This window comes from Mytilus galloprovincialis, chromosome 4, assembly GCF_965363235.1.
Source record: "Mytilus galloprovincialis chromosome 4, xbMytGall1.hap1.1, whole genome shotgun sequence".
Taxonomy (NCBI): domain Eukaryota; kingdom Metazoa; phylum Mollusca; class Bivalvia; order Mytilida; family Mytilidae; genus Mytilus; species Mytilus galloprovincialis.
The window spans coordinates 33,975,176-33,999,992 of record NC_134841.1 but is presented as its reverse complement, the minus strand read 5'-3'; the positions used below and the strand labels follow the sequence as shown (position 1 = coordinate 33,999,992).

Genomic DNA, 24,817 nt, shown 5'->3' with positions numbered 1-24,817 from the left:
GCATTTACTAATTTTTTTTTAAAGTTCTGTATTGATGTGAAATCGTTTTCAAAGGTTAAAATAACCTACCGCCTTATCAATTTGATTTAAGATATGGCGTCTTTAACATATATAGGACCAACACTTTCTTTAGAATATCACACTTGTACATGAATAGATAGACTTTTTATCTCACGTGAATACCCAATGTTTCTATTACTAAAAAAGTGTTCAAATAGTTCTTTCAAAACCACAGAAAACATATATTCTTATGTTGTTGATGGTTTATATGCACCGTTCAACGCACATTGATTGTAATGTTCTTATATGTTCCAGTGATGCACGCTTCACTTCTTGTCTGTATTTGAGCGATTCATCATCAACTACAATAAATATAATAATTATATCATATTAACAAATTTAATCATTTTTCCCCTTTTGAAAAATCATGAACATTTGGCTATTTCATGAAGAATGTATAACACAGGTGTTCCAACTTTTAAAGAATAGCTAAGGTATACAATCATTATGAAATAAAAATATCAAAGTAACATTAAAAAATTAATCTAAATCGAAATACTAACTAAATGATGGTATGAAAATCAAAGTTATATAACAAATGTTAATTTCATTGAGTAAATTTTTAAGTCGTAATACAAGATATTTTAAAGGGTATATTGTTTTATTTTATTACGTGAAATTATAGAAAGAATTTAAGATATTAATGTTTCGGTATCGATGGTCATCGACATGGTGACACTCTAATAAAAATATGGAATCTGTTTGTCTTCAAGTGAAAAAGTACTAGACTTTGGTTCATCAATCAATTTTCAATACCTCGCTATATTCCATAGGTCAAAGAGCGACGCACTTTTTGGTGCAAATAGTAAACGCAATCTGACAGTTTTTATTTTTTAAATCAGTATTTTTAACCGTTTCAGTAGAACAATTGTTAATGAAATACATTTAAAAAATAAAAATTTTCGACAAATTAAACAGTAATTATCATTGAAAAAGTAATAAATGTTGAATGAATAAATTAACTTGATACCTTTATTGTGTTTGCATTTGCCACATATCCATAGAAACGCCATTATAGGTCGAAGTACAAGATTAAGGCCTGCCGGGAGTCTGATTTTGTAGTCCATTATGTAAGAATACCGTATATAGCGCCAGATTTTCTCTGAATTTGATTTCACTTTCTCAAAACGTGCACTGTAACAAAATAAGAAAAATATGACAATTTGTATATAGATAACGTTTCGGTTCAGACTGAAGTGAAAATATTTAAATTACATTGACAGATTTTAGCAAGGGATACTTACTTTTTGACATATTTAACATTGGTTTGTTTTATGAAACTTCAAAGCATATGCATGTTATGTGTTGTAGTTCACAATTATAATTGATTTAACCATGTTGGTATATAGATATGTCAATAACACTTTATATTTTGTGCAAACTATTCGCTTTGCTAGATTTACCTTTAATAGGATTAGGAGAACATACAAGGAATAGCCAAATACACGTAAAGTCAACTTCCTTCAGGAAGTGATATCCTATTTTCGAAAAATATTTTGTTCATTCATCATAGGAGGTTTAATGAAAAATAGCATAGAATCATTTCAATATCGAAGCGTTGACTGGCTTCTTACTACGCTATATTATATCTTTGGCGGCACAAATTGTCTGAACTTGTTATTTTTATTTATAATCAAGTCAAATGTACAAATTTAATTACCAAAATCTTCTTGTACAATATAAGTTTCTACGATTATACATTTGCTGCCTGTATGAATTCTTATAGTTATTATAGATCCCAAATTAAATGTATGCATATTTGCAATTCTTATCGTTGATCCAGTTGATACTAACTCGAAATGTTTCGTTTCCTAAAAGAGCTGCTACAATGTATGTTTTGATAGAATATTTGGGTTTTTGTGCTACTTGTGTTTTGTTTCTATTAAGAAAAACTTTTTACCAGCATTTAACTATAAATATTTTAATTTGACCGTTTGAAAAGACAACACACTTTGTTGTATGTTTAACTAAATGCTTTACCTGAACAAAGCAATGACAAGATTGACTAACAGCAAGTTTGATAACAACATGTAGAAGGCTGCAATTACTAAAATTATCCAATCAGATTCAACACATTCTTCTATGGCGTGGCTATCTTTATAGTCGGATAAGTCTTTTGAACACGACTCTGTTTCATTTTCACCTACGTAAAAACAAAAAAGGAAAATAAATACAGTAAAGGTGTATAACATTCAATGTAGATGCGCTTAAGGTTCACTGGTATGTACATACTATGAATTGAAGCAGTAGATACCAGAAGGTTAATCAAATATTTCATAACACAAGATGCACTGAAACTTTCATGGTATTAAAATTGGAATGATATTTGACGCATCACTCCAAACTTTTGTAGAATCTGGCAAAAAAGGAAATCTAAATAAACTTTTTTTTTACAAAAAAACATCTTTTATTCTTTTATTGAGAACTTAAGAATTGTATTCAAATACAAACAGAAGCTTTACGTTATAGCTCACGCATAGACTCTTTTGAAGTAATCGTTTGCAGAAACATGAAATAGATTGAGCAAATGCATTGTCATAAAGGGAAACTATCTTTTATTGCAACTGTAGGCTGTATGAAATACATAACTTCCGGATTTCCCAGATCATGTACATTGTACAATGTATATATGCATAAAGGATTACTATATTGCATTACTATACTTGAACTATCAGATTTTCCTTGTGTTGGAATACATGAAAGAACTACTAAGAACAAATCTGATCGTTTGAAAACGCGGATCTAATTTGTGGAAATGAGAACAGGTTTAAATTAATTAGAATATAGGTATAGTATATGTGTTTGGTTTGAATTCGAATGATAGTGGTATTAAAAGTATGAATACGCTTCATGTACCTAGTCAAGAATATGACAGTTTTTATCCATTTGTTTGATGTATTTGACCTTTTGATTTTGATTTTGCCATTTGATTAGGTGCTTTTCGCCTTGAATGTTCCTAGAAGTTCTGTACTTCTGATTTTTTATTCTTAACTATGAAAATAATCAATGTCAATAGGACAACACATAACAGTCAGCGAGGTTCATTATCTAAAGAAATATTTCACAAATACCGTTTCTTTGATTTGAAGAAAAACATTATCAAGTAACGCACATAGTTCATACATTAAGCATTTTTTTCTTCTAAATTTCACAGCTTATTTTTAGATTTACCTCGCAATTCATCTAATAATATTTCTCCATATAGTTGCCAATAAGGAAGGTTCAATATCCTCCATATTCTCCAGTATTCAACTCCATGTGATGACCACATGTCATTATGGTTTGGATACCTATTTGCATGGTACATTACCCCAACTGCCACCATAAACACAATCAAGATGACAAAGTAGCGAGCCAAGTCTCTCATCTTGAATTTGAAAAAGGCTCAAATATGTAATATTTATTCAGTAATCAAAAGTAGTGTGTAAATATAATGATCGTATCAAATAAAGTTAAATTAATGCACATTCAACTTTGTGTTCAAATTTGTTTTGATTTCTACTTATCAGTAAGTGACTTGTGAACAATATTTACGTTTTGTATGAATTTATTGAAATAATGTTTAAATTAATGAAAAAATAAATTTATTTTTGACGCATAAGTATAAATATTACATTGACATACCATTTCTTTTATCAAGATTACATAGACTCCAACTTTCCTATAAATGAGGACGAAATGAAGAAACCTCATATAGACCATGAACAAGCTGAAACTGTAAATACGTCTTGCCCACTTAAGGTCAATGAAGCGCAATCCAATGGCAATAAATGTTGTTATATATGATATTGTATCCAATACGTTCCAGAAATCGCCTATGTATCTCCTAAATCTGTACCAATTATCTGTATTGGCATCTCGTCCCATCACTTTTGGAACCTATACATATATATAAACAGTTATTTTAGTCTTTAGTTTTCTATGTTGTGTCTTTTGTACTATTTTTTGTCTGTCTTTTTTTTCTGATTTAGCCGTGGCGTTGTCAGTTTATTTTCGATCTATGAGTTTGACTGCTCTTTGGTATCCTTTATTGCAGTTTATGGTAAAGAAAAACACTTTCATCTTTTTAACTTACTTATATTATCGTCATTATGCTAACTAAAATTGTGCAATTCATATCCATGATTATCGCCTACAGAGCATCAATGTTCACCCTTCGAGAGTCACAATTAGTTTTCAGTATTTTAGCTTGTTTGACTTTTCGCTTTTGTGTCGATGGGATTTCTGTCTGTCTTTGACTTATGATTTTTTATGATTTCAACCACTTTGTTATCCTGTTCAAGTTAATGACTTTATGTAATTATAAGTTTTTAAAGTAAATAAGATTATTATGCACTCTCTTTTCGTGATATTATAATGTCAAAAGCAGTGAATAAACTCATCATAGATACCAGGATTGGTAATTTTGTATTTGCACCAGATGCACGTTTCGTCTACAAAAGACTTATCAGTGACGCTTGAATAAAAACAAGTTAAAAAGGCCATATAACGTACGAAGTTGAAGAGCATTGAGGACGAAAGAAAAATTGTGGAGACTTTCTTCAATTGAAAAAATGTGGTAGATGAACGTATTAATATGTTATCAAGTTAAAAATATGTTGCAAAAAGGCGTGTCAATAGATGTCTTACCACATACTCCTCAATAATATCTGCAAACATCCAGACGTAAACAAATCCCTCATACCAGGTTATTTCCTCGTAGCTTTTTACAGACGTTAGCAGGAAAGCACTATATATAACAAGAGCTGCCAGAAAAATCATCTGAAAGCAAAATATAACGCATTCCAAACGTTTTGATTATATATGAATAAACATATCTAAAGTTTCGGATTCCACCAGCATCGAGTTATTAAGTGTATTTTTTGTCTTTTTTGTTTTTGGTCTTCTGTTGTATATAGATTTTTTTTATCTGTTCATCTTAAAGGGCGTTTATGAATCTTTTTGGTTTGGAATTTTCGTATGTTTGTGCTTTTTAAAAATGTGGATTTTCATTTTACCATATTCCGTTCAACTTTGGTTTCGTTAGTTATTGCCAACTTGAAAGAAGAAACCAAATGGAAATTGTGAAATCCAGAATAGATAAATGTAACCAATAAAAAAAGAAATAACCAGCCCAATGCCACCAATGGGTTTTCAACTAATCCAAAAGTTGACGCCAGACTAAATGCCGAAAAGTACAAATGAACCAAAACCAAATTGAAAAAAAAAACAAACACACACACACATGACTTACAAAGGCAGCGGGTTAGAAATGTTTTGTTAGATTGTCCCTTCCCTTATACCTCTAGACAATGTTGAATCTCAGACACAAAGCCAAAAAATACATACTAAAATCTCCAGCTTCTAACATGCAGGCTCGATATAATTGATTGAAAGATTATGTCTTCATCAAATGAAAATTGACAATAATCGATAACTCTCCCGTTAGGAGTTTAGTAGCATGCCATCATGAATCATACGAGAAGAACATAGTTCGTATTATGCCAACAACTGTTTTCAAAATAAATGTGTTTATTCATTATTCAAAGATCCAATGACAGAATCAATCTTAATTCAAAAACAAAAACAAAAAAGGGCCATATTTAACGATATGACAACATCACGTCACTGTCATTAATTGGATTACATACCATATGAAGTGTAAAAATCATCTTTTTTTAATCTCCCGGTAGAGATATAGATATCTAAATCCAGGAAAGGGCATTATTAGTTTTTAAGTAATTTTAATATGTATATTGACATCCGATTCTGACTTTTAGGTTCCCATTTAATTAGGTAAGCCTTCTTTCTAAATGAGATAATGATGTAAAGTATATGGGGAACAGATTAGAAAAGACCAATATGAGCATGCAATTTATCAAAATTTTCCAATGAGTTTTGATTCTACAAAAGTAATCAATTCCGTTATATTCGAAAAAATTATTCGAAACAAGAAGTAACAGGTTTTGTTTGATACGAAAATAGGGCTATCATGGTTATTGTTATAAAAAATATTCCACAATATGTTTATTTGAATATCAACTTGTTTTTATTTTGAATTGAAAAAAAAGAAGCAAAGGATTTTAGTCCGCTTTTTCTCGTTTTATCAATTGTATACAGTAAAACTTGTTCTTCACAGCATATTAAGTTGATTTTCAGACGTTGATATGCTGTTTACGTCAGCAGCGTTACTTCGTTTTAATCAAAACGATGTAATCCATTCAGAAATATCAAAATGAAGTATTGTGGTTTAGTATAAAAATTTAAAAAAAGATGAAACGTTTATATACTTCCTACACTCATTATTGAAAATTGTCTTATGTGTATTTACAGTTTCAAAACATTTATCACTTGACCGATTTTTTTGTAATTTACATCTATACTATTAAACGAGAAGACCTCATTTTTGGTGTCGCTTCTCTTCTTTCCACAGTAAATTAATCAACACGACTCTGTGTCCTATATGTACAGTGCATAGTCGCATTTGTCATCCATTCATATGATTGTTCAGATTGAGTTATTTTGGGAGAAAAACGAGAAAAAAGGCATCCGGATATTGTCCCGTCATTGGACGAAATTTTAAGTCAGATTATACTTCCGGTTTGGGTTTTTCTGTATACTTTGAACAAACAAATAGTACGAATAAAGTGTATTTTAACTCTGTTCAGAGTTTATTAAATGGAGAGGGTCTGTATACTATGTCAATTGACCACCATGGATCGTTTACTAAACTAAGAATTGAAAGTAAATACACTTTATTTATATAGTAATATACAGATAAGCGCTAAAATTATTCATGTGAACTTTTGATACCTTTTCTGAAATTCTCCATTCATTAAATATTTTACAAAATTCATTGATAACAAAAAAAAAAGATGTGGTATGATTGCCATGTTGGGACAACTCTCCACAAGAGACCAAAATGACACAGAAATTTACGACTATAGGTCACCGTACGGCCTTCAACAACGAGCAAAGCCCATACCGCATACTCAGCTTTAAAAGGCCCCGAAATGACGATGTAAAAAAATTCAAACGAGAAAACTAGCGGCCTTATTTATGTACAAAAAAAGGAACGAAAAACAAATATGTAACACACAAACAAACGACAACCACTGAACTACAGGCTCCTTACTTAAATGTTCATAACATACTAAATGTATGTTCATATTGAAATTGATAGAAAACCAAAAATTGGGAATTTTGGAAATGAAGGAGGAGGTATAAAACTTCTAACAACACTTTACATACTTTTAACTCCGCTCTGAATGCCCGCGATTTCGCGGGTGTGTTCTAGTATTCATAATATGACAAAACTCTGTTTATGTCACTTCAATTGTTTATAATTAAATTATTAATCAGGGAAGCATATTGGAATAATATTCAATATAAAAGTATTCTTAAGTTCTTTGCTACTTACATAATTTATAACAAACTTTGTGAAAGGAGCTGCCAGGAATCTACAGATTGCTAATTTCCCGCCAATTTTTCTGAATCTAAATCCTTTCTAAAACAATAGAAGCACATGACAGCTTGACGGAATCATATTTAGTACAATTAAATAAATATCATCAAAAAATTATACAATGTAGGTAACTTTTCCTGTTTTTCTTTTTAATCATAAATAACAACTTTATCGCTCGCGTATCTAACTGAGGGCTAGCAAACATGAAATCACTCATTTTGGTAACCAATGAATTGCTTTTAAATTTCTCACAAAAGTTTGAAATATGAATTCCGTGTTCATTAAACGCATACATTCCAATTTTTATTCCGAGAAGTCACCATCAAGCGACGAGGAATATTATATTGTATATACTACATGTATGTGATCATCCAATTATTTAATTGAAAATTATTCATTTACGAATAATCGCGTAGTCATAAATACTAATGAAATTATAGCTTTGGATAAGATACCTATATTTCTTAGTTCACATTAAATGAAAAATACTAAAGCAGAGAACTACAATGAAGCAGTATCAGTATATTCATGCAAGTTACTTATTATTTGCTTTTTGGCTGGTGATGCCCATAGAGACTTACAGACTACCAAGACAAATTTAATTAAGGGAGTTCGCTTCTCAGTTTCAAAGTAATTAACTTTTCAAAACACTAGTTTATATTGAAATGGAATTAATAAAGGAATCCAAAGAGCAAAAAAAATATATAGGTCACCGTGTTTGTTTTCGAGATATGAGTCATTGAAATTTTGGCGGGAAAATATTCTCTCTTGACTTTTCATAGCTTTATCATTGACACGTTGAAGTTCTCAAAAACTGTTAAAAAGTAATTAACATTTTATAAAACTTTTACAGATGGCTTATCATTAAACATGGAAAATAATTTTAAAAAGAAAAATGGGGGTCACCGGGAAAATGACACGTTGAAGTTCTCAAAAACTGTTAAAAAGTAATTAACATTTTATAAAACTTTTACAGATGGCTTATCATTAAACATGGAAAATAATTTTAAAAAGAAAAATGGGGGTCACCGGGAAAATTTTTGCAAGGCATTCAAATGGATAAAACCAGAGGATTCCGAAAATCTGACAAACAATCCAAAACATGATAAGCCAGCTTCCTTAACAGCGCCAGTGGTGCATTTCTACAATAAACGATATTCAATGGCCAAGGAAATAAAAAAAAAAGGATTTGCACTGGGAGATGTGTTTCTTACTACAAAATGATTTCCAAAATTTTACAAGAGCAAATAATTTGATAAGGGACTCTCCGCTTTGAATTTCCTCGGAGCTCAGTTTTTTTGTTATTTTACTTTTTTTATACGAGTATTTACCTTTGCCGAAGCCCAGAAATTAGTGCCTAGTTTGTTATACCATATGGTGTTCAGACATCTTTGTGCACATGGCTGAGCTATAAAGTCATATAAATCGTTGTCATATGCACACTGCAGAGGGCTGATATGGATATCCCAGACACTGACCTCAGTGGTCATCAATTCCATAGCTTCCTTTGGATGATCTTTGTACACAGTGGACTGCATCTCCAAGGATCGACGTTCAAATACTCTGAAATTAATGTTATTTATATGTAAATATAGATATGTATTAAGTTTATACACTTTGAACAAGCATTTGTCAGCTGGTCATAGAAACCTTTTGGAATAGGAAGGGTCATTATAGATGGAATACCACGGACATTCATAAACGTCATCCTATAATAAAATGAAATACAGAGTTATACATGAAGGAAAGCCAAGCGAGTGATTTGATGTCAAAGCTGGAGTAAAACAAGCCGGCATGCTTTCGACGTTGTTTTCTTTGTAATATACTACATTATAAAAGAATCAACTGAAGGGATAAAAAATAGAATCCAATGGACGATATGACAACCACTTAAAAACATGTTTTTTGCGGATGATATAGCAATCACATCCAGTGCAAAACACAATTCCCAGAAAAAAATCCATTCCTTTTTAGGAGGTGGAGTGTACTTATTTCGGATTAAGAATTGACAATAAAGAAGTCGATACAGACGCTGATGTTAAATCAAGAATCGCTAAAGCCAGAGTCATCTTTCACATTTTACGGAAAGTATGTAGTGCCTAAAGAAACAAAAAAACAATTATTCAACTCAAATGTAAAATATTTATTCTAGGACGGAGCAGAAACATAGAGAAAACTCAAACAATGTTGTCAAGACTCAAATTGTACATTAACTACTACTTTGGGAAAATCATGATCATCATCAGATGGTTTGACAAGGAAAGAAAGATGACCTACTGGTATATGATGAAAAGCTGATCTAGAAGCTTTTAATATTCAAATCAAGAAGAAAAGACAATAAATAGACAGAAAACAGAAAAAAACATTATTACAAAAACAAAAAAAACGTAACCGAAGAAGACGAAGAAACACCAGACGCAGTGACACAGAATTTGGAATGAAACAACAGGAACATAATTTGAACGCTTTTAAATAAAATAAGCGCTTGACAGATTTAGATGGAGGTAGTTTTGTCAATGGTATATTCTCCCCGTAGGAGCTAAGAGACTAAGTAAATATAGATACTTTAATCAACAACTTGAGTTAAAATAAGAGCAGCACTGTCTATTTATTCATGTTAAATTATGAAATGAAGCAATTTTTTGGGGTGTCAGTATGAGCTTTAAATTATTATTGATTATAGCAAAGTTGTTGTGGGTGATACAGTCGTGTAAGATATAGTTTCAAATGATATACATCAAAAACACTATTTTGTGTTGTGGTTTTGTTGGGTTTTTTTGCGGTTAAAGTTTCATATATCTTAACTTGTTTTAAATCTATTTTTCATTTTCTTGACTATCATTTTTTTTCATATTCTTGTCAGCTTTTAAAAATATAAAATATAAAGGACTTGCCTTGCATGTTCCATTAGATCCTCAAAGACGGACTGGTCTGCGTTTTCCTTTGCACTGGACGCCATTTTCTTCAAAATACCAGTTGCTAACAGAGAGGTCACTGCAATCCAAATTGTTTATTCAATGTTCAGCCTCATGTATAACAAACAATCAAATCAAATGAAACAACGTGCATGTTTATATTGACCAGAAACAATGTAGAATCCAGACGCGATAACAGTCATCATATTGCTAAAATGCAATGAATATATTCCCTCTGTATTTTGGTCTTAATCTGATATTGGCAACTGATTGACCAAAGAAACAAACAAAAAGGATAAGTGAGTTGTTAGGTGCTTCTTGGTGTATTTTAGCTATGATTCTTTCAATTAGCCTAAAAGTTCGTATTCATAGAACACAGTGAAGCAAGTCATAATGATGACGACTTTAGATGTTGCCCCACGTTTTATATTCTCTCGTTCAAAAATACTATCACTTTTGAGCTGTGATACATTGAAGACATAAAATGTTTCATAGAATTTAGGAATTGCAATTTGATTCCTGCATTTTAAGTAAAGAAATACAGATAGGAATTGTTTCATTCATGAAAACAAAAACCAGTTTTATAATTGATTTTATGAGTTTTTGCTTAACGTCCAGATTCATATATTTTATTCATGTTCAGGCAGATTTTTACAGATACTAGCCATAATGTTACACTAATAATTTTGGGGTCCTTTATAGCTTGTTATTCGGTGTGAACCAAGGCTCCGTATTGAAGGCCGTACCTTGACCTATAATGATTTACTTTTATAAATTGCTATTTGGATGGAGAGTTGTTTCATTGGCACTCATACCACATCTTCCTATATTTATATAGGATGAATATTAAGACCTTTCATTTGACTTCAAGTATGCTTTTGTATTTACAGACTGATACGAGGACAAGAAGTTTTCATCGTATTTTTATACATTAGAAAGACTCATTTTCTAAATATTTCATGCTTAGACTTTGACAATTTGTAACCTTTATAAACATACATAGCTGATCATCACATGCTTTCCAGAACATTGTCGCCAACTTTGGTCTATGTGCAAATAATGACCATATCAATAAGTCATGAAAAATTGCTTCTTTATATTCTCCGTGGACTGAAATTAAAATAAACAGGATAATTGATTACCATGTGATAAAATTAGTAATTAGCACTGAAAGGCTTTTATGATTTGGAATAGTAATAACCTTTACGGGTATATTAACATATTATGTTTATATACCAACTATTACCAAGAAGCGAATACAAAAAAAAATGCAAAGAAAGACTTCTTGAAAATTCGGAAACTTGTCAACAGTCAATCAATGTTGGCAACACGGTTAATCTGACAATGCCATATTTTTGTTTATTTTTGGTTGTTTTTATGTCAGGTATTTTCTCACATTTTTCCTTTTCATATAGTTGTAGTTCAAAACTGCTAGTAACATAAATATCTGAAACTAACGCATCACAGATTGTTGGATTCAATTTATACATAAAGCGATGTAAACATTCGTTGTGTATTGCGTACTGTTGTTTGTCTGTTCTGTTTTAGCCAAGACGTTGTCAATCTAAAAAAGAAAATGTGGTATGATTGCCAATGAATCAACTCTCCACAAGAGACCAAAATGACACAGAAATTAGCAGTCAGTTTATTTTCGACATATGCGTTTGAAAGTCCCTTTGGTTTGTATCTTTCGCCTCTCTTTTAAATTTCTTCTAAATAATTGTATAGAATATGCATCTCATCCTTTCTCTACACTACATTAATGAACCTCCCAAATATAATTATCAACGATATTATAGTTTACCTCTAGGATAATGGAGAAATGTTGCACAAATGCTTCGAGCAGAATCTATGCACAAATGACCATTATCGTCGTCATCTTCATCAAAAAGAATCCTTGATCCACTTTTCATCTAGAAAAGGAAGTTAAAAGCGTTTTACATTCTACCAAAATAGCAGATATTCTTTTTAAGGTGGTACCCAACACTTTCACTAAAATTAATTTGGCTCGTTTAATTTTCATTAAATTTTGTCAAATTATTTACTTTGACCCTTTAACAAAAATATAAAAAATTAAAAAATTTTGAACCAACCGTTTTGTCAGAAAAATTACACTGGTTATATAGCAGTTTGACAAACACCAATTTTGATCATTGAGAAGCTTAATATTCCCTTTACAACACAACGTAATTAAAACGTTTAGCTGACTTTACAGAGTTATCTCCCTGTAGTGTTAGGTACCACCTTAACATTAATACAAAATTTACATACTGATGTACAATAAAAATAGAATTTGCTTGTAAGTTTGCTATGTAACTCAGATTGACAACCAAAAACTACAAATAATAAACAGAAAAGGGAAATGACAATAGGACATTTTTTGAACGTATAAATCGAAGACAACGCGACAACGTTATGGAAAATTAAAAAATAAAACATCGAAAATATAAATCCACAAAATATACATAACAATTGAGCAACACGAACTCAACAAAATATCGTGGATAAACTTCGGTGATAAGTTTATTCGGTGTTGCTACAATAAATATAAAAAAAACCGGGAAAGTATTTTAGACAACTCTTATCCCTTCCAAAGTTTAATTGAAGCCAAAACAGTTTGTGTTATCGCTATGGAATATCTATGTTGCGAGTTTATTTTTCGATTTATGAGTTTGAATGTCCCTCTAGTACATTTGCCACTTTTTTCAAAGAATTTTTGTTTAAACTGGAGAGTTTTATTCATAAGATATAGCAAAATAAACTGATCTGAAAATTCCCAAAGTTTGAAATTCAACTGCTATATAAAAATAGAATCTTTAAGTTTTATCATTAGTTAATTACCTTAATTACGGAGTAAAGATGCTGACAATCGTGTTCGCAAAGTTTGCATTTTACTGTCTACAAAATAGAAATGATGAATGACAAATGACTTCAGTAACAAAGTGAATAAATAAGAATTAAGTTCTTAGTACGCTGATGCCCAACACCTCTATCATTTTTATGGCCAGTAGACCCTGAAATTGAGGTCAAAAATTGTAATTTGGCATATAAATTATAGATTATACCATAGGGAACATGAATATAAATTTTCAAGTTGATTGAAAATAAAAACTACCTTGACCGAAATACTTAGTCTGAAACGTGACAAACGGACGAATAGACAGACGGATGAATACACGGACGAAAAACATAATGCGCCAATTGGCATAAAAAAATCCCTTTTAATTCTTAGATGATTTTAGAAATGCAAATTTCTGATAATATGAAATGTAAAAACGTATGATATTATTTTCTTTAGTGTACACGTGTGTATCGCGTGGTTTAAAATTAGTTTTATTTCCAATATGATGGTAACGGATAATGCAAAAATGCGCAACAAAGTTACTTGTGATGTCAGTATGACATCATGCAAATGTTGAAATTGTCATATTAAACATGAATTTACAAAATAGATATGAGTCAAGACTTCAGCAAAAACTGTATTATGAATACATTGACGCTATATGTTTTAAGGTAAAGAGTTTGCTCATATCTAATCATACCTAAATAGGCTTTTATAGCAGTTTTGAAGTTTGGAATAAATTGAAGTGTAGATGAGGGCCATAGAGTTTTCTGTTTACATCCCAGTACTGTTCTGTTGTCTAATTTTTAATCATATCACATCTCCTTGTTTTATAAACAAACAAAGAATAACAAATCAAAGATAAAGAAAAGTATATCTTTTTCTTTTTCAGTGAATACTTCCATTTGTTACCATTTAATAGATTACAGAACAATTAAAGACATTTTTAATGACGGAATAGAGAGAGTATTAAAAAATAAAATCAAAAATCATATTCTTTATCATATTCCAAATACGTTTTTTGGGGGTTCTGAATGTCTGTAATGCTGTCTTTGTCAACCATTTTCAAGGCTGAATTTGATTATATGGCTACTTTCTATAATGTGGTCAAATCTGACATCCTCATCATTGATTTACTATTTTAGACACAGTATCACAAGGTTGCATTATTTGTTTGATCATGTCTCGAATACAGGAGTCAAAATGTTTTTAAGACAGACGTATTACGAATATAAACAATACCTCCGCGTAGAGATGTGGGAAACACCTTGTGTCAAACTTTACATCGTGTTCTTGAAGTAAGACAGTAACATAGTCTAATTTGTCTGCTTCAATGGCTTTTTCTAACAGGTAAGTTAAATTCTGAAATGAAAAGTATGAGTACTCGTCATTCTTCAATGGCTTTCTCTAACAGGTAAGTTAAATTCTGAAATGAAAAGTATGAGTACTCGTCATTCTTCAATGGCTTTCTCTAACAGGTAAGTTAAATTCTGACTTTAAAAAAGGCGTAAAAATACAGTTTCTGATTTGTAAGTCGGCATTACATATACCGCTAACAAACATGTTTAACCCAGCCACATTCTATATATCTCTGCCCCTAGTCTGGAGACTGTAGTTCAGTGGTTGTCATTGGTTCATGTCTGTCATATTTTTTACGCGAAGTATTAGGTTACAATCTGCACATTTGGTTTTTGATTTGATACTGGCATTATTTAAATATGATGATCAATTTGTTTTTAAATGTATAGCTATCTTTACCGGGATCCTACAAGGTAATGTGAACTTGAGGCAGATATATAAGGTTCTTATATTGATACGCTCTCAAATGTTATTTTATATTTAAGTAAGGCTCACAAGTTATTTTGACAATCGTCCATAAAACCAATTATATTTCAGAGGAAAAAAAATAATATACGCACGAATGTCTTAGGTATGAAACTGATTATTCACCTCGCGACACAATTTTTCGTCTTCCTTAAATTTTAGCTGAATAAGTTGATATGCAATGAAAAAGTATAACGGAAATGATGATGGGTTTAGCCATGTCTTTACTCCAATTGGGTTTAGTGTTTTTGATCTGGAAAAAGCAGGTGTTGCAAGTTCTTCAGCTAATGGTACCGGGGAGCCAGTGTCCCGATTATTCGTCATAGGTGCAAGAAAATTTGACTTTTTCTTCAATTTTTCTGTTGAACTATCTGGTTCAATTTCCTCAAAATCTGTAAAACCAAATAACAGTAAATAATCATTCATATTGATTATTGATTTTAGTTATATGAAAGATTGTTTCTGGATTTCTCAACTTTTACTTGTTGTGTTAGACTTCAATTTCAGTGACTATTCGCAAAATAATATATACTGTTATTCGGTTAAAGAAGAGATAACAGATGTATTTTTATAAAATAAAAACAGTTTTCTTAGACACATAATTATACTAAATTGTCATTGGCCTTGGACTAATTTTTACCGAATCCAAGTAATCTCAGATTTGTACTTAAATTTTGTGTCTGAAATAGTTTTGCTAGTTATTTTTGTGCTTTATTTCGATCTACAGGGTAAAGCACTTTATAACCGTTTTCATAGTTTGTTCTTTTGATGTGCTGTTGCACCACTATTTCCGGTTAGGGGAATGTTTCGATGCTCGAAAACATATTTATCCTGCAACATTCGATGTGTCCTTGTCCCAACTCAGGAATTTGTGATCAGCGGTTGCTTTGTGTCATATTTAGCTTACTTTTTACTTTTGTCTTTTTCATAAGAAAAAACCCGTTAGTTCTCTCGTTTGAATTGTTGTACATTAGTCATTTCGGGGTCTTTAATAGTTTGCTAATAAAGCTGCTTTCGACTACATCATTAAGTCTCTAGTGGAGACTTTTAATTAGCAATTATTCTGGCAACTTTATTGGGTTTATATGATTGTTTTCTTTTTAAACATTTAAAACTGTCCAACATTGCATTGACACATTTATGGATATAGTTGTGTGATCTTTGATAACACATTAAACTGCTATTATATAAACCATTGTGGATAATCATTTGTATACAAAAGGTGGACAATTACTTGCGATCTCTTTCAAATTTGGTATTGGGTATTTTTCATTTTGAATTCTTGATCTGTTTCCTGTCTGTTTCATGGCATCTATGTTTATTGGACTTGGTGTGTTCGGTAGACTATTGTTTGTTGTCCCTATAGACCAAGCTCGTAAAATTGCATCTGTAGTTGTGTCAGATAGAGAACGTTGCGTCGGGTCTTTAATGTCAAATATGGATATCTGAAACAAACATGATATAGAAGAAAAAAAATCACAAAAATACCGAGACTCCGAGGAAAATTCAAAACAAAAAGTTTCTATTCAAATTGCAAAATCAAAGGCTCAATCACATCAAACGAACGAATAACAAATGTCATAATCCTGACATTAAAAAAGGCATCACCGTATGTAGGAAATGGTGGTTTAAAACTAGTTTTATAGCTAGCTTATCCTCTCACTTATTTGACAGTCGCATGAAATTCTATTATATTGCCAACGATGTGAATGTGCACAAAACAACCTGTATTGATAGGTAAAAAAAGTCAAAAATAGGGGTACAGTAGTCAACATTGTGTTATAAACTTAATCACTTAAAAAACAAATATGTTCCACAGAAAAACAAAATAAAATGTCATATTGACAAAGTACATAAGTCAAAATGAAAATAGAATGCTTGAATATAGATGTAAATTGCTTTTCTACATTGTTTCACAATTGAAGCATATAGGAATATGGCCGTTGTTATTTAATAGTCCGTTTCTATGTATGTTGGCGTTCGTTTTTGTAGCAGTACAGTGTTTTTATTGTTCCGTTGTTTTTATTTGGTAGTTTTGGTTTGAAGCCCTGATTTGTTGGTTTAAAGCAAATCGATTCATGACTATTGAACAGCTGTATTCTACTATTGCCTTTTTGTATATGTTGCAATTTCGATACAAAACAGTCTCTTTGAAATTACAGTAGAGCTGTCGTTTAAAAAAATTCAAGACTAAAATGTTTGCTTGTACATAATTTAAAATAAGGGCAATATCCGTACATATTTGTAATTGCATGTATTTTGCAAATATTTGCTTGACATGGATATACAAAGGCGACAATAGTTAACCAATGTAAAGCAGACATTTGTGGTTTATTAACTTTATAGAACAAATTATGATAAAAATATGTTACCATATGACCTTGGCGTTGAATGCTCTTCATTAATAATTCTATATTCATGAGATCATCTTGATGTGTGTATGTACCGAGCAAAAGTGGTGCTGTACTCTTTAATACATCCTCACTGAAAACGGCGAAACATTAAACAAGTGCAATTTTCCAATAAAAAGCCTATATTGAAATCTATATGAAAATAAAACACATGAATTGTTCAGTTTTTAAAACCTGAATACTTTTAAAGTTTTCAATTCATCTGATTGGAGAATTAAGAATTCTTAAACAAATATATAACTGGTTAACAAAATGATATGGCCATGTGTACATGTAGTAAGAACATTACGGTATTTTGTACACATATATAACCAAAATGACATTGATTGGATCTTTCAGTATCAAACTAAACGTGGAAGGTTAGAAGTGCATCAATTTAAAAGACTTGTTTTCCGTCGAAGAAATGTTGAATTTACAGTAAATAAACTCATTACAAATACCAGGATTAAAATTTCATATTTACGCCAGACGCGCGTTTCGTTTACAAAAGACTCACCAGTGACGTCCGAATAAAAGTTTAAAAGGCCAAATAAAGTACGAAGTTGAAGAGCATTGAGGACCAAAATTCTCAAACGTTTTGCCAATACAGCTAAAGTAATTCTATTCCCGAGGTAGAAAAGCCTTAGTATTTCAAAAATTCAAAGTTTTTTTTAACACTTAATTTATAATTATGAACATATCAATGATAACTCAAGTCATCACAGTGGCATAGACCAAGTGGTTGTAAATAAACTCGTCATAAATACCAGGATTGAAATTTTATATTAACGTCAGACCCTTTGGTTAAAACTTAAATTCATAACCAAAAACGCGACATTTCGTCAAAATAATGTAACTGATTAGTGTTTCAGATAGATGTAAAGATCATACTTTATTCTCTAAAACAAATTAACAAATGTACAGAGAAAAACACATTATAATCTAACATACAATGATTAAGGTGATACATGGAGTATATTTATACAAAAACAATACAAAAATAGAAAACAAATAATACAATGTAGAACAATAAAACAAAAACATATTAATGAAAGTACAATAATTTTCAATGATTCCAGGCATAATTCACAAAATTCAGGTGGTTTAATCTTATGCTCATATCAAATGTGTACATGTTTAATTGAATATGTCCACTTTTCATATACAATGATGTAAATATGTAAGTTTGAGAGGAAAGTTGTTGCCAGAAACGATTTTTTTCAAGGTTAGCGGTTGTAAAATTTCTTAAGAAATACCTGGATTTTACATTTTAATTGAGTACATAAGACTCTGATTTCATCTACAAGTCCTCGAATCAAAACAGTCACATGGTAAATTAAATTACGTAGCACACGATTTCGCCTCTGGTTTGATATGATATACGTGTTACCAAGTCTTCAGTTTCTTATGTTTCGTTTTGTGTACTGATGTTTGTCTTTTAGTCGTATTTTCGTTTTTTGTCATTTTGTTTTCGATTTATGAGTTCAAACGTCCCTGTACTATATTTTGTCTTTCATTTGAAGAGTATTAAAATTTATATGGTGTTTCAAATATGGCCTTTAATAACAATTGGAAATAATTGAACACTTTTTTTATAATGTTGTCAACTGCACTTCTATATTTTATTCACTTAACTGTTTTGCGTAACGGTGACGATAAAAGTTAGGAAAACACTTGGGTAAATTGTAAATAGAATTTGACAGACTCAATATTTACCCGTATATAAGATACTCTGATATAACATCTGCCGCCTTCCCAGAACCTTTGATGATAACTACAGGTATTCCCTGTTGGAGAATCTGATCTACATGTCTGATTGTCTTTATATCTCCCTCTGCTACAATCACTATTACTGGGATCCTGATAGCTGCAATACATCACAGTATTAAAACGGAGAATGTACTATGGTGAGTTTATTTACAACCACTGGGTCGATGCCACCTCTGGTGGAGTTTTAATTCCCAGAGGGTATCACCAGCCCAGTAGGCAGAACCTTAGTGCTGACATGAACTATCATTGATATGGTCATATTTATAAATTAACTGTTTACAAAATGCTTGAATTTTTGAAATACTAAGGCATTTTTACTTCAGGAAAAGATTACCTTAGCTGTATTTCGCAAAACTTTTAGGAATTTTGGTCCTCAATGCTCTTTAACTTCGTACTTTATTTGGCCTTTTTAACTTATTTTTTCGATTCGAGCGTCACTGATGAGTCATATGTAGAAGAAACGCGCGTCTGGTGTAACTACAAAATGTAATCCTGGTATCTATGACGAGTTTAATTTTACCAACTTTAAGAGGTAAACACAGGAACAGCAGGAACATTGAAGTGCATTAAAAACAAACGCAAACATACATATAAACGATCTATTTGATAACAACTGTCATATTCCTGACTTGGTACAGGAAATTCAATACATAACCAGAAATATTGTGGTGGATTGAACTGGTTTGATTACTCGCCAAACCTCTCGCTTTATGACAATGTTAAAAAAATAGTTCACTAAAATGACAACACTACATAAATGAAACACACGCACATTCATCCCAGAGAAACGCACAAACAAATGATATAATAGTCGACACAATAAGCGAACTGCAGAACAACAACGAACATATTCCATCAACGACAATCATTACGAAGAGGCTACAGTAGTTATAACGATTTTCAAAACTCGTCAATCCATTTTGAAATTTATTCTGAGGTAAATTAATTTTTTTACATGAAACTCACAATTTATGATTAGCACATCAAGAAAAGCATGAAGGTGAATTGATTATAACTAAATATTTACTGAGATCCTTTTGCAGCTTCATAATTTTCACCCTTTCATGTCCAATTTTCTTCAGTAGATTTGTATGAACATCTGCAAATTTGTCATCAGCTATCTCAAAATGTTTGTCGAATTTATCGCTTTGTATACTGGAATCTAACTGCAAGAAATATTTTTTATTTAATATGTCAATATCAGTATACACGTATCGTTGTCAATGAGAGATAATATTATGCTTCCAAGCCTATTTAACATTTTACACATTAAAAAGGAACGCTTAAATTTGCTTTCCCTTGACCCGTCTAACTGAATATATACAAATAAATACGAAAGTAATGCAAACAAAAGCTACATGTCAGTTGGGAGAAAAGCTATATATATAGTATTAGGAAACTATATGAGGTTGCTACTCACAGACTGTCGTTTTTCAGTGGACTGTATAGCTATAAGTTTAATATTAGCTCTGTTTACATTTTTCCAGATATCGAAATGTTTGATTCTGTTCGATCTGTCATCTGGAATCCTCTGTCCTGTCATCACCCTGTAGTTTTTTACTGCTTTTCTTACAGTCTCACTCAGTTTTCCTTTTCCGCCTTTGTGAAAGATCCAACATTCTGAAATTAGTGTATTTGAGAGTGTTACTCCAGTAAACCATGTGTTTCATAGTATATTGCAAATCCGCTGCAAAACGTTTCCGTCTCATTTACAAAATTTGGAATTTTTGAAATACTAAGGCTTTTCTACCTCAGGCATAGATAACCTTAGCTTGATTTGGCAAAACATTTAGGAATTTTGGTCCTCAATGCTCTTCAACTTCGTACTTTGTTTGGCCTTTTTAACTTTTTTGGATTCGAGCGTCTTTCGTAGACGAAACGCGCGTCTGGCGTATATACAAAATTTAGTCCTGGTATCTAAGATGAGTTTATTTACAACTACTGGGTCGATGCCACTGCTGGTGGAGATTTATTTCGCCGAGGGTATCAACAGCCCAGTAGACAGCACTATTGTGCTGACATGAATTATCATTGATATGGTTATATTTATAAATTAACTGTTTACAAAATTTGGAATTTTTGAAATACTAAGGCTTTTCTACCTCAGGCATAGATAACCTTAGCTGGATTTGGCAAAACATTTAGGAATTTTGGTCCTTAATGCTCTTCAACTTCGTACTTTATTTGGCCTTTTTAACTTTTTTGGATTCGAGCGTCACTGATGAGTCTTTTGTAGACGAAACGCACGTCTGGCGTATATACAAAATTTAGTCCTGGTATCTATGATGAGTTTATTTACAACCACTGGGTCGATGACACTGCTGGTAGAGATTTATGTCCCCGAGGGTATCACCAGCCCAGTAGTCAGCACTTTTGTGTTGTGCTGACATGAATTATCATTGATACGGTTATATTTATAAATTAACTGTTTACAAAATTTGGACTTTTTGAAATACTAAGATTTTTCTACCTCAGGCATAGATAAACTTAGCTGGATTTGGCAAAACATTTAGGAATTTTGGTCCTCAATGCTCTTCAACTTCGTTCTTTATTTGGCCTTTTTAACTTTTTTGGATTTGAGCGTCACTGATGAGTCTTTTGTAGACGAAACGCGCGTCTGGCGTATATACAAATTTTAGTCCTGGTATCTATGATGAGTTATTTACAACCACTGGGTCGATGCCACTGCTGGTGGAGATTTATTTCCCCGAGAGTATCACCAGCCCAGTAGTCAGCACTTTTGTGTTGTGTTGACATGAATTATCATTGATACGTTATATTTATAAATTAACTGTTTACAAAATTTGGACTTTTTGAAATACTAAGATTTTTCTACCTCAGGCATAGACAAACCTAGCTGGATTTGGCAAAACATTTAGGAATTTTGGTCCTCAATGCTCTTCAACTTCGTACTTTATTTGGCCTTTTAACTTTTTAGATTCGAGCGTCACTGATGAGTCTTTTGTAGACGAAACGCGCGTCTGGCGTATATACAAAATTTAGTCCTGGTATCTATGATGAGTTTATTTACAACCACTGGGTCGATGCCACTGCTGGTGGAGATTTATTCCCCCGAGTGTATCACCAGCCCAGTCGTCAGCACTTTTGTGTTGTGTTGAAATGAATTATCATTGATACGGTTATATTTATAAATTAACTGTTTACAAAATTTAGATTTTTTGAAATACTAAGGCTTTTCTACCTCAGCCATAGATAACCTTAGCTGGATTTGGCAAAACATTTAGGAATTTTGGTCCTCAATGCTCTTCAACTTCGTACTTTATTTGGCCTTAATTTTCGGGGATTCAAGCGTCACTGATGAGTCTTTTGTAGACGAAACGTGCGTCTGGTGTATATACAAAATTTAGTCGTGGTATTTATGATGAGTTTATTTACATTTAACCCTTTCTCTCCAAACATACTAGACTTATCACTGGGTATGTTCTTACATACGCAACAAGACGGTTGTCCTATTTGGAGTTGTTTGTCTTTTCGTCGTTTTCCCTTTTTTGCCTTGACATTTTCAGTTTGTTTATGAGTTATGAGTTTGGGTGTCCCTTATTCTATCTTTTGGATTTCTTTTACTCATTACATGAATATGAAAATTCTTTAACTGTTAAAGAATGTTGCGTGTCGCATAGTTGTGTGTGTGTGTGTGTGTGTGTGTGTGTGTGTGTGTGTTTATTAGTCTTATTGTCAAATGAAGCTTATACTCTTCTTCTTTAGTTAAGGAAACCAAGATGTTAAAAAACAATGTTTAAGGAAATTAAATGGCTGACTCCTGCGAGTAAAATTGCAGCGTTATTAGTGAATTACCTTTTGCTCCTTTAGCTGTATCTATCAAACTACTCTGGAATCCTGATTTCTCCCAAGTGCTGGGGACAATACTAGTAGTATCTCCAATGACAGATATAACAAACCAGGGCTTTGTTTTACCATCTTCAGAACACTGCCTCCATATAGAATCAACATTATTCGTTTCGGTCATGTCTATGTTGTGCTTGGCATTTCACATCTTCAGAATTGTGCTGTACTCTACACATTGAATTTTTCACAAGTAAAATAAATATTATGCATGTTTGAAGATTAATAAAAAGATTGAAAGCGTTGTTTTTTTGTTCTAATTTTGTGTCAGGTGTACCGTTATCTTGTCTTACATTTACCAGGTATGTTGCCTACTTTCTATAATGACTGGAGTTTTTAATGACCTTCACTGGCTATACATCCCTCGAAATGGACCTACTTAAGTCATCAGTTATTCAGTAAAAATAAAATAACACTAGGGATTACTTGATGGACCACTTTCCTGTTTCTAAAGCATATACCGTTATTCGTTTAAGTACAGGTAGCAATACACAGTTAGGAAAAAAACTTAAAATCGACACTCAAAATTTTTAAACACCCTCTTTCCCCTCCTGTCTAACAAAGAAGGCTTTATATGTGTGTTATGCATGTATATACTTATAGAAAGAGAATCTTCCATAGATTTGATTTCTAATGGTCATAAGGGTGAAATATAATCCGTCTTGGGTGTAACCATGTCAACAATCTGCATTTCTTAGATACAAAATATAGCAAAAAAGGGGGGGTGAACATGTCACAAAAGTCTCCAAAATTTGGTCTAAAGGAAAATTTCAATCAATTACAGTGATACCTTCCCTGAATCCATAGGTTTATATCTATCAAGTGGTCCCAAAAAAATCATATGCTTATCTGCTCGTTTTTCCATAAAATTGAATTGAAAAGATCGAGCGCAAAATCTTTGTTGATAAACACTACAATAATGTATGGACCTATGAACGGTACGGATAGGAAAATACGGACTGTCAATCATATAAATGGCCTATAAAACATGTTAAAAACAATCTTAATGTTCATATAAACCCACTTAGAAGGCTATATTATTCTTCAATTATCTAAAAATCAATTTTATTGTTCAAAAACTTTCATATTTAAAAACTTCACAGGGGCCATAATGCGAAAATAAACTTCTAACTGTGTATTGCTACCACAGGAATAAGTCTGATATTAAAGGAACACAATTGGTGCCCATATGAATACCTAAAACTATATTGCCTAAACGTACATAAATGCTGTCAAGGAGGTAATTTGCGGCTTTAATAATCTCAACGCACATCCAGTTAGTAAATCTAGTATATTTACATTTAAGTTCGCCATTTTTTTTTTGGGGGGGGGGGGTAGTTGTTTTTCAATCTGTATTTTTTTTTTACAATTAATCCCTAATAAAGTAAATTCACCACACCTAAAATAAAGGAGGAGCTGGCAACGAATTGTAATTTCGTTTACGATTAAATACAAACACAAAATAAGAAAAGAAAAGAAGGCCGTTATTAACTCGATTCTTTATGAGATAATAACAAATAGAACCGTAGTTCCTGTAAATATAATATTAAGTCACCATCTTTAATTCTCTTTGACAGACCCTTAGCTGAAAATTAACTTATTCGGATATAAAACAAATGTATTGATATATTAATTCAAACATATTCGCTTACCTTATTATTGGAAATTCATGGTGTTTATGGTATACCAAAGACGAAATTTTAAACTT

At 31.7% G+C, this 24,817-nt stretch overlaps 1 protein-coding gene across 1 annotated transcript; it reads right to left on the bottom strand.

Moving 5' to 3' along the window:
* On the bottom strand, positions 1-24,817 carry LOC143071948 (transient receptor potential cation channel subfamily M member-like 2). The gene is made up of 21 exons (XM_076246660.1): positions 24,762-24,817; positions 23,062-23,280; positions 20,666-20,865; positions 20,273-20,411; positions 19,192-19,342; positions 17,458-17,569; positions 16,320-16,530; positions 15,212-15,477; positions 14,504-14,623; positions 13,261-13,317; positions 12,224-12,332; positions 11,419-11,529; positions 10,399-10,498; positions 8,836-9,067; positions 7,460-7,546; positions 4,690-4,821; positions 3,685-3,939; positions 3,232-3,427; positions 2,041-2,203; positions 1,031-1,194; positions 1-362 (listed from the first exon to the last, which is right to left on the bottom strand). Exons 2-21 carry the CDS (start codon positions 23,231-23,233, stop codon positions 265-267), a joined length of 3,075 nt encoding a protein of 1,024 aa, XP_076102775.1. The 5' UTR covers positions 23,234-23,280; positions 24,762-24,817; the 3' UTR covers positions 1-264.

Bases quoted from the DNA above. Each gene is read 5' to 3' on its own strand.
- LOC143071948 (XM_076246660.1), bottom strand. From the start codon at position 23,233: ATGACCGAAACGAATAATGTTGATTCTATATGGAGGCAGTGTTCTGAA. The intron at 20,866-23,061 runs GTAATTCACTAA...CACTAATTTCAG, and splicing joins TACAGCTAAAGGAGCAAAAG to AATGTTGGATCTTTCACAAA. The intron at 3,940-4,689 runs GTAAGACATCTA...ATATATGTATAG, and splicing joins ATATTATTGAGGAGTATGTG to GTTCCAAAAGTGATGGGACG.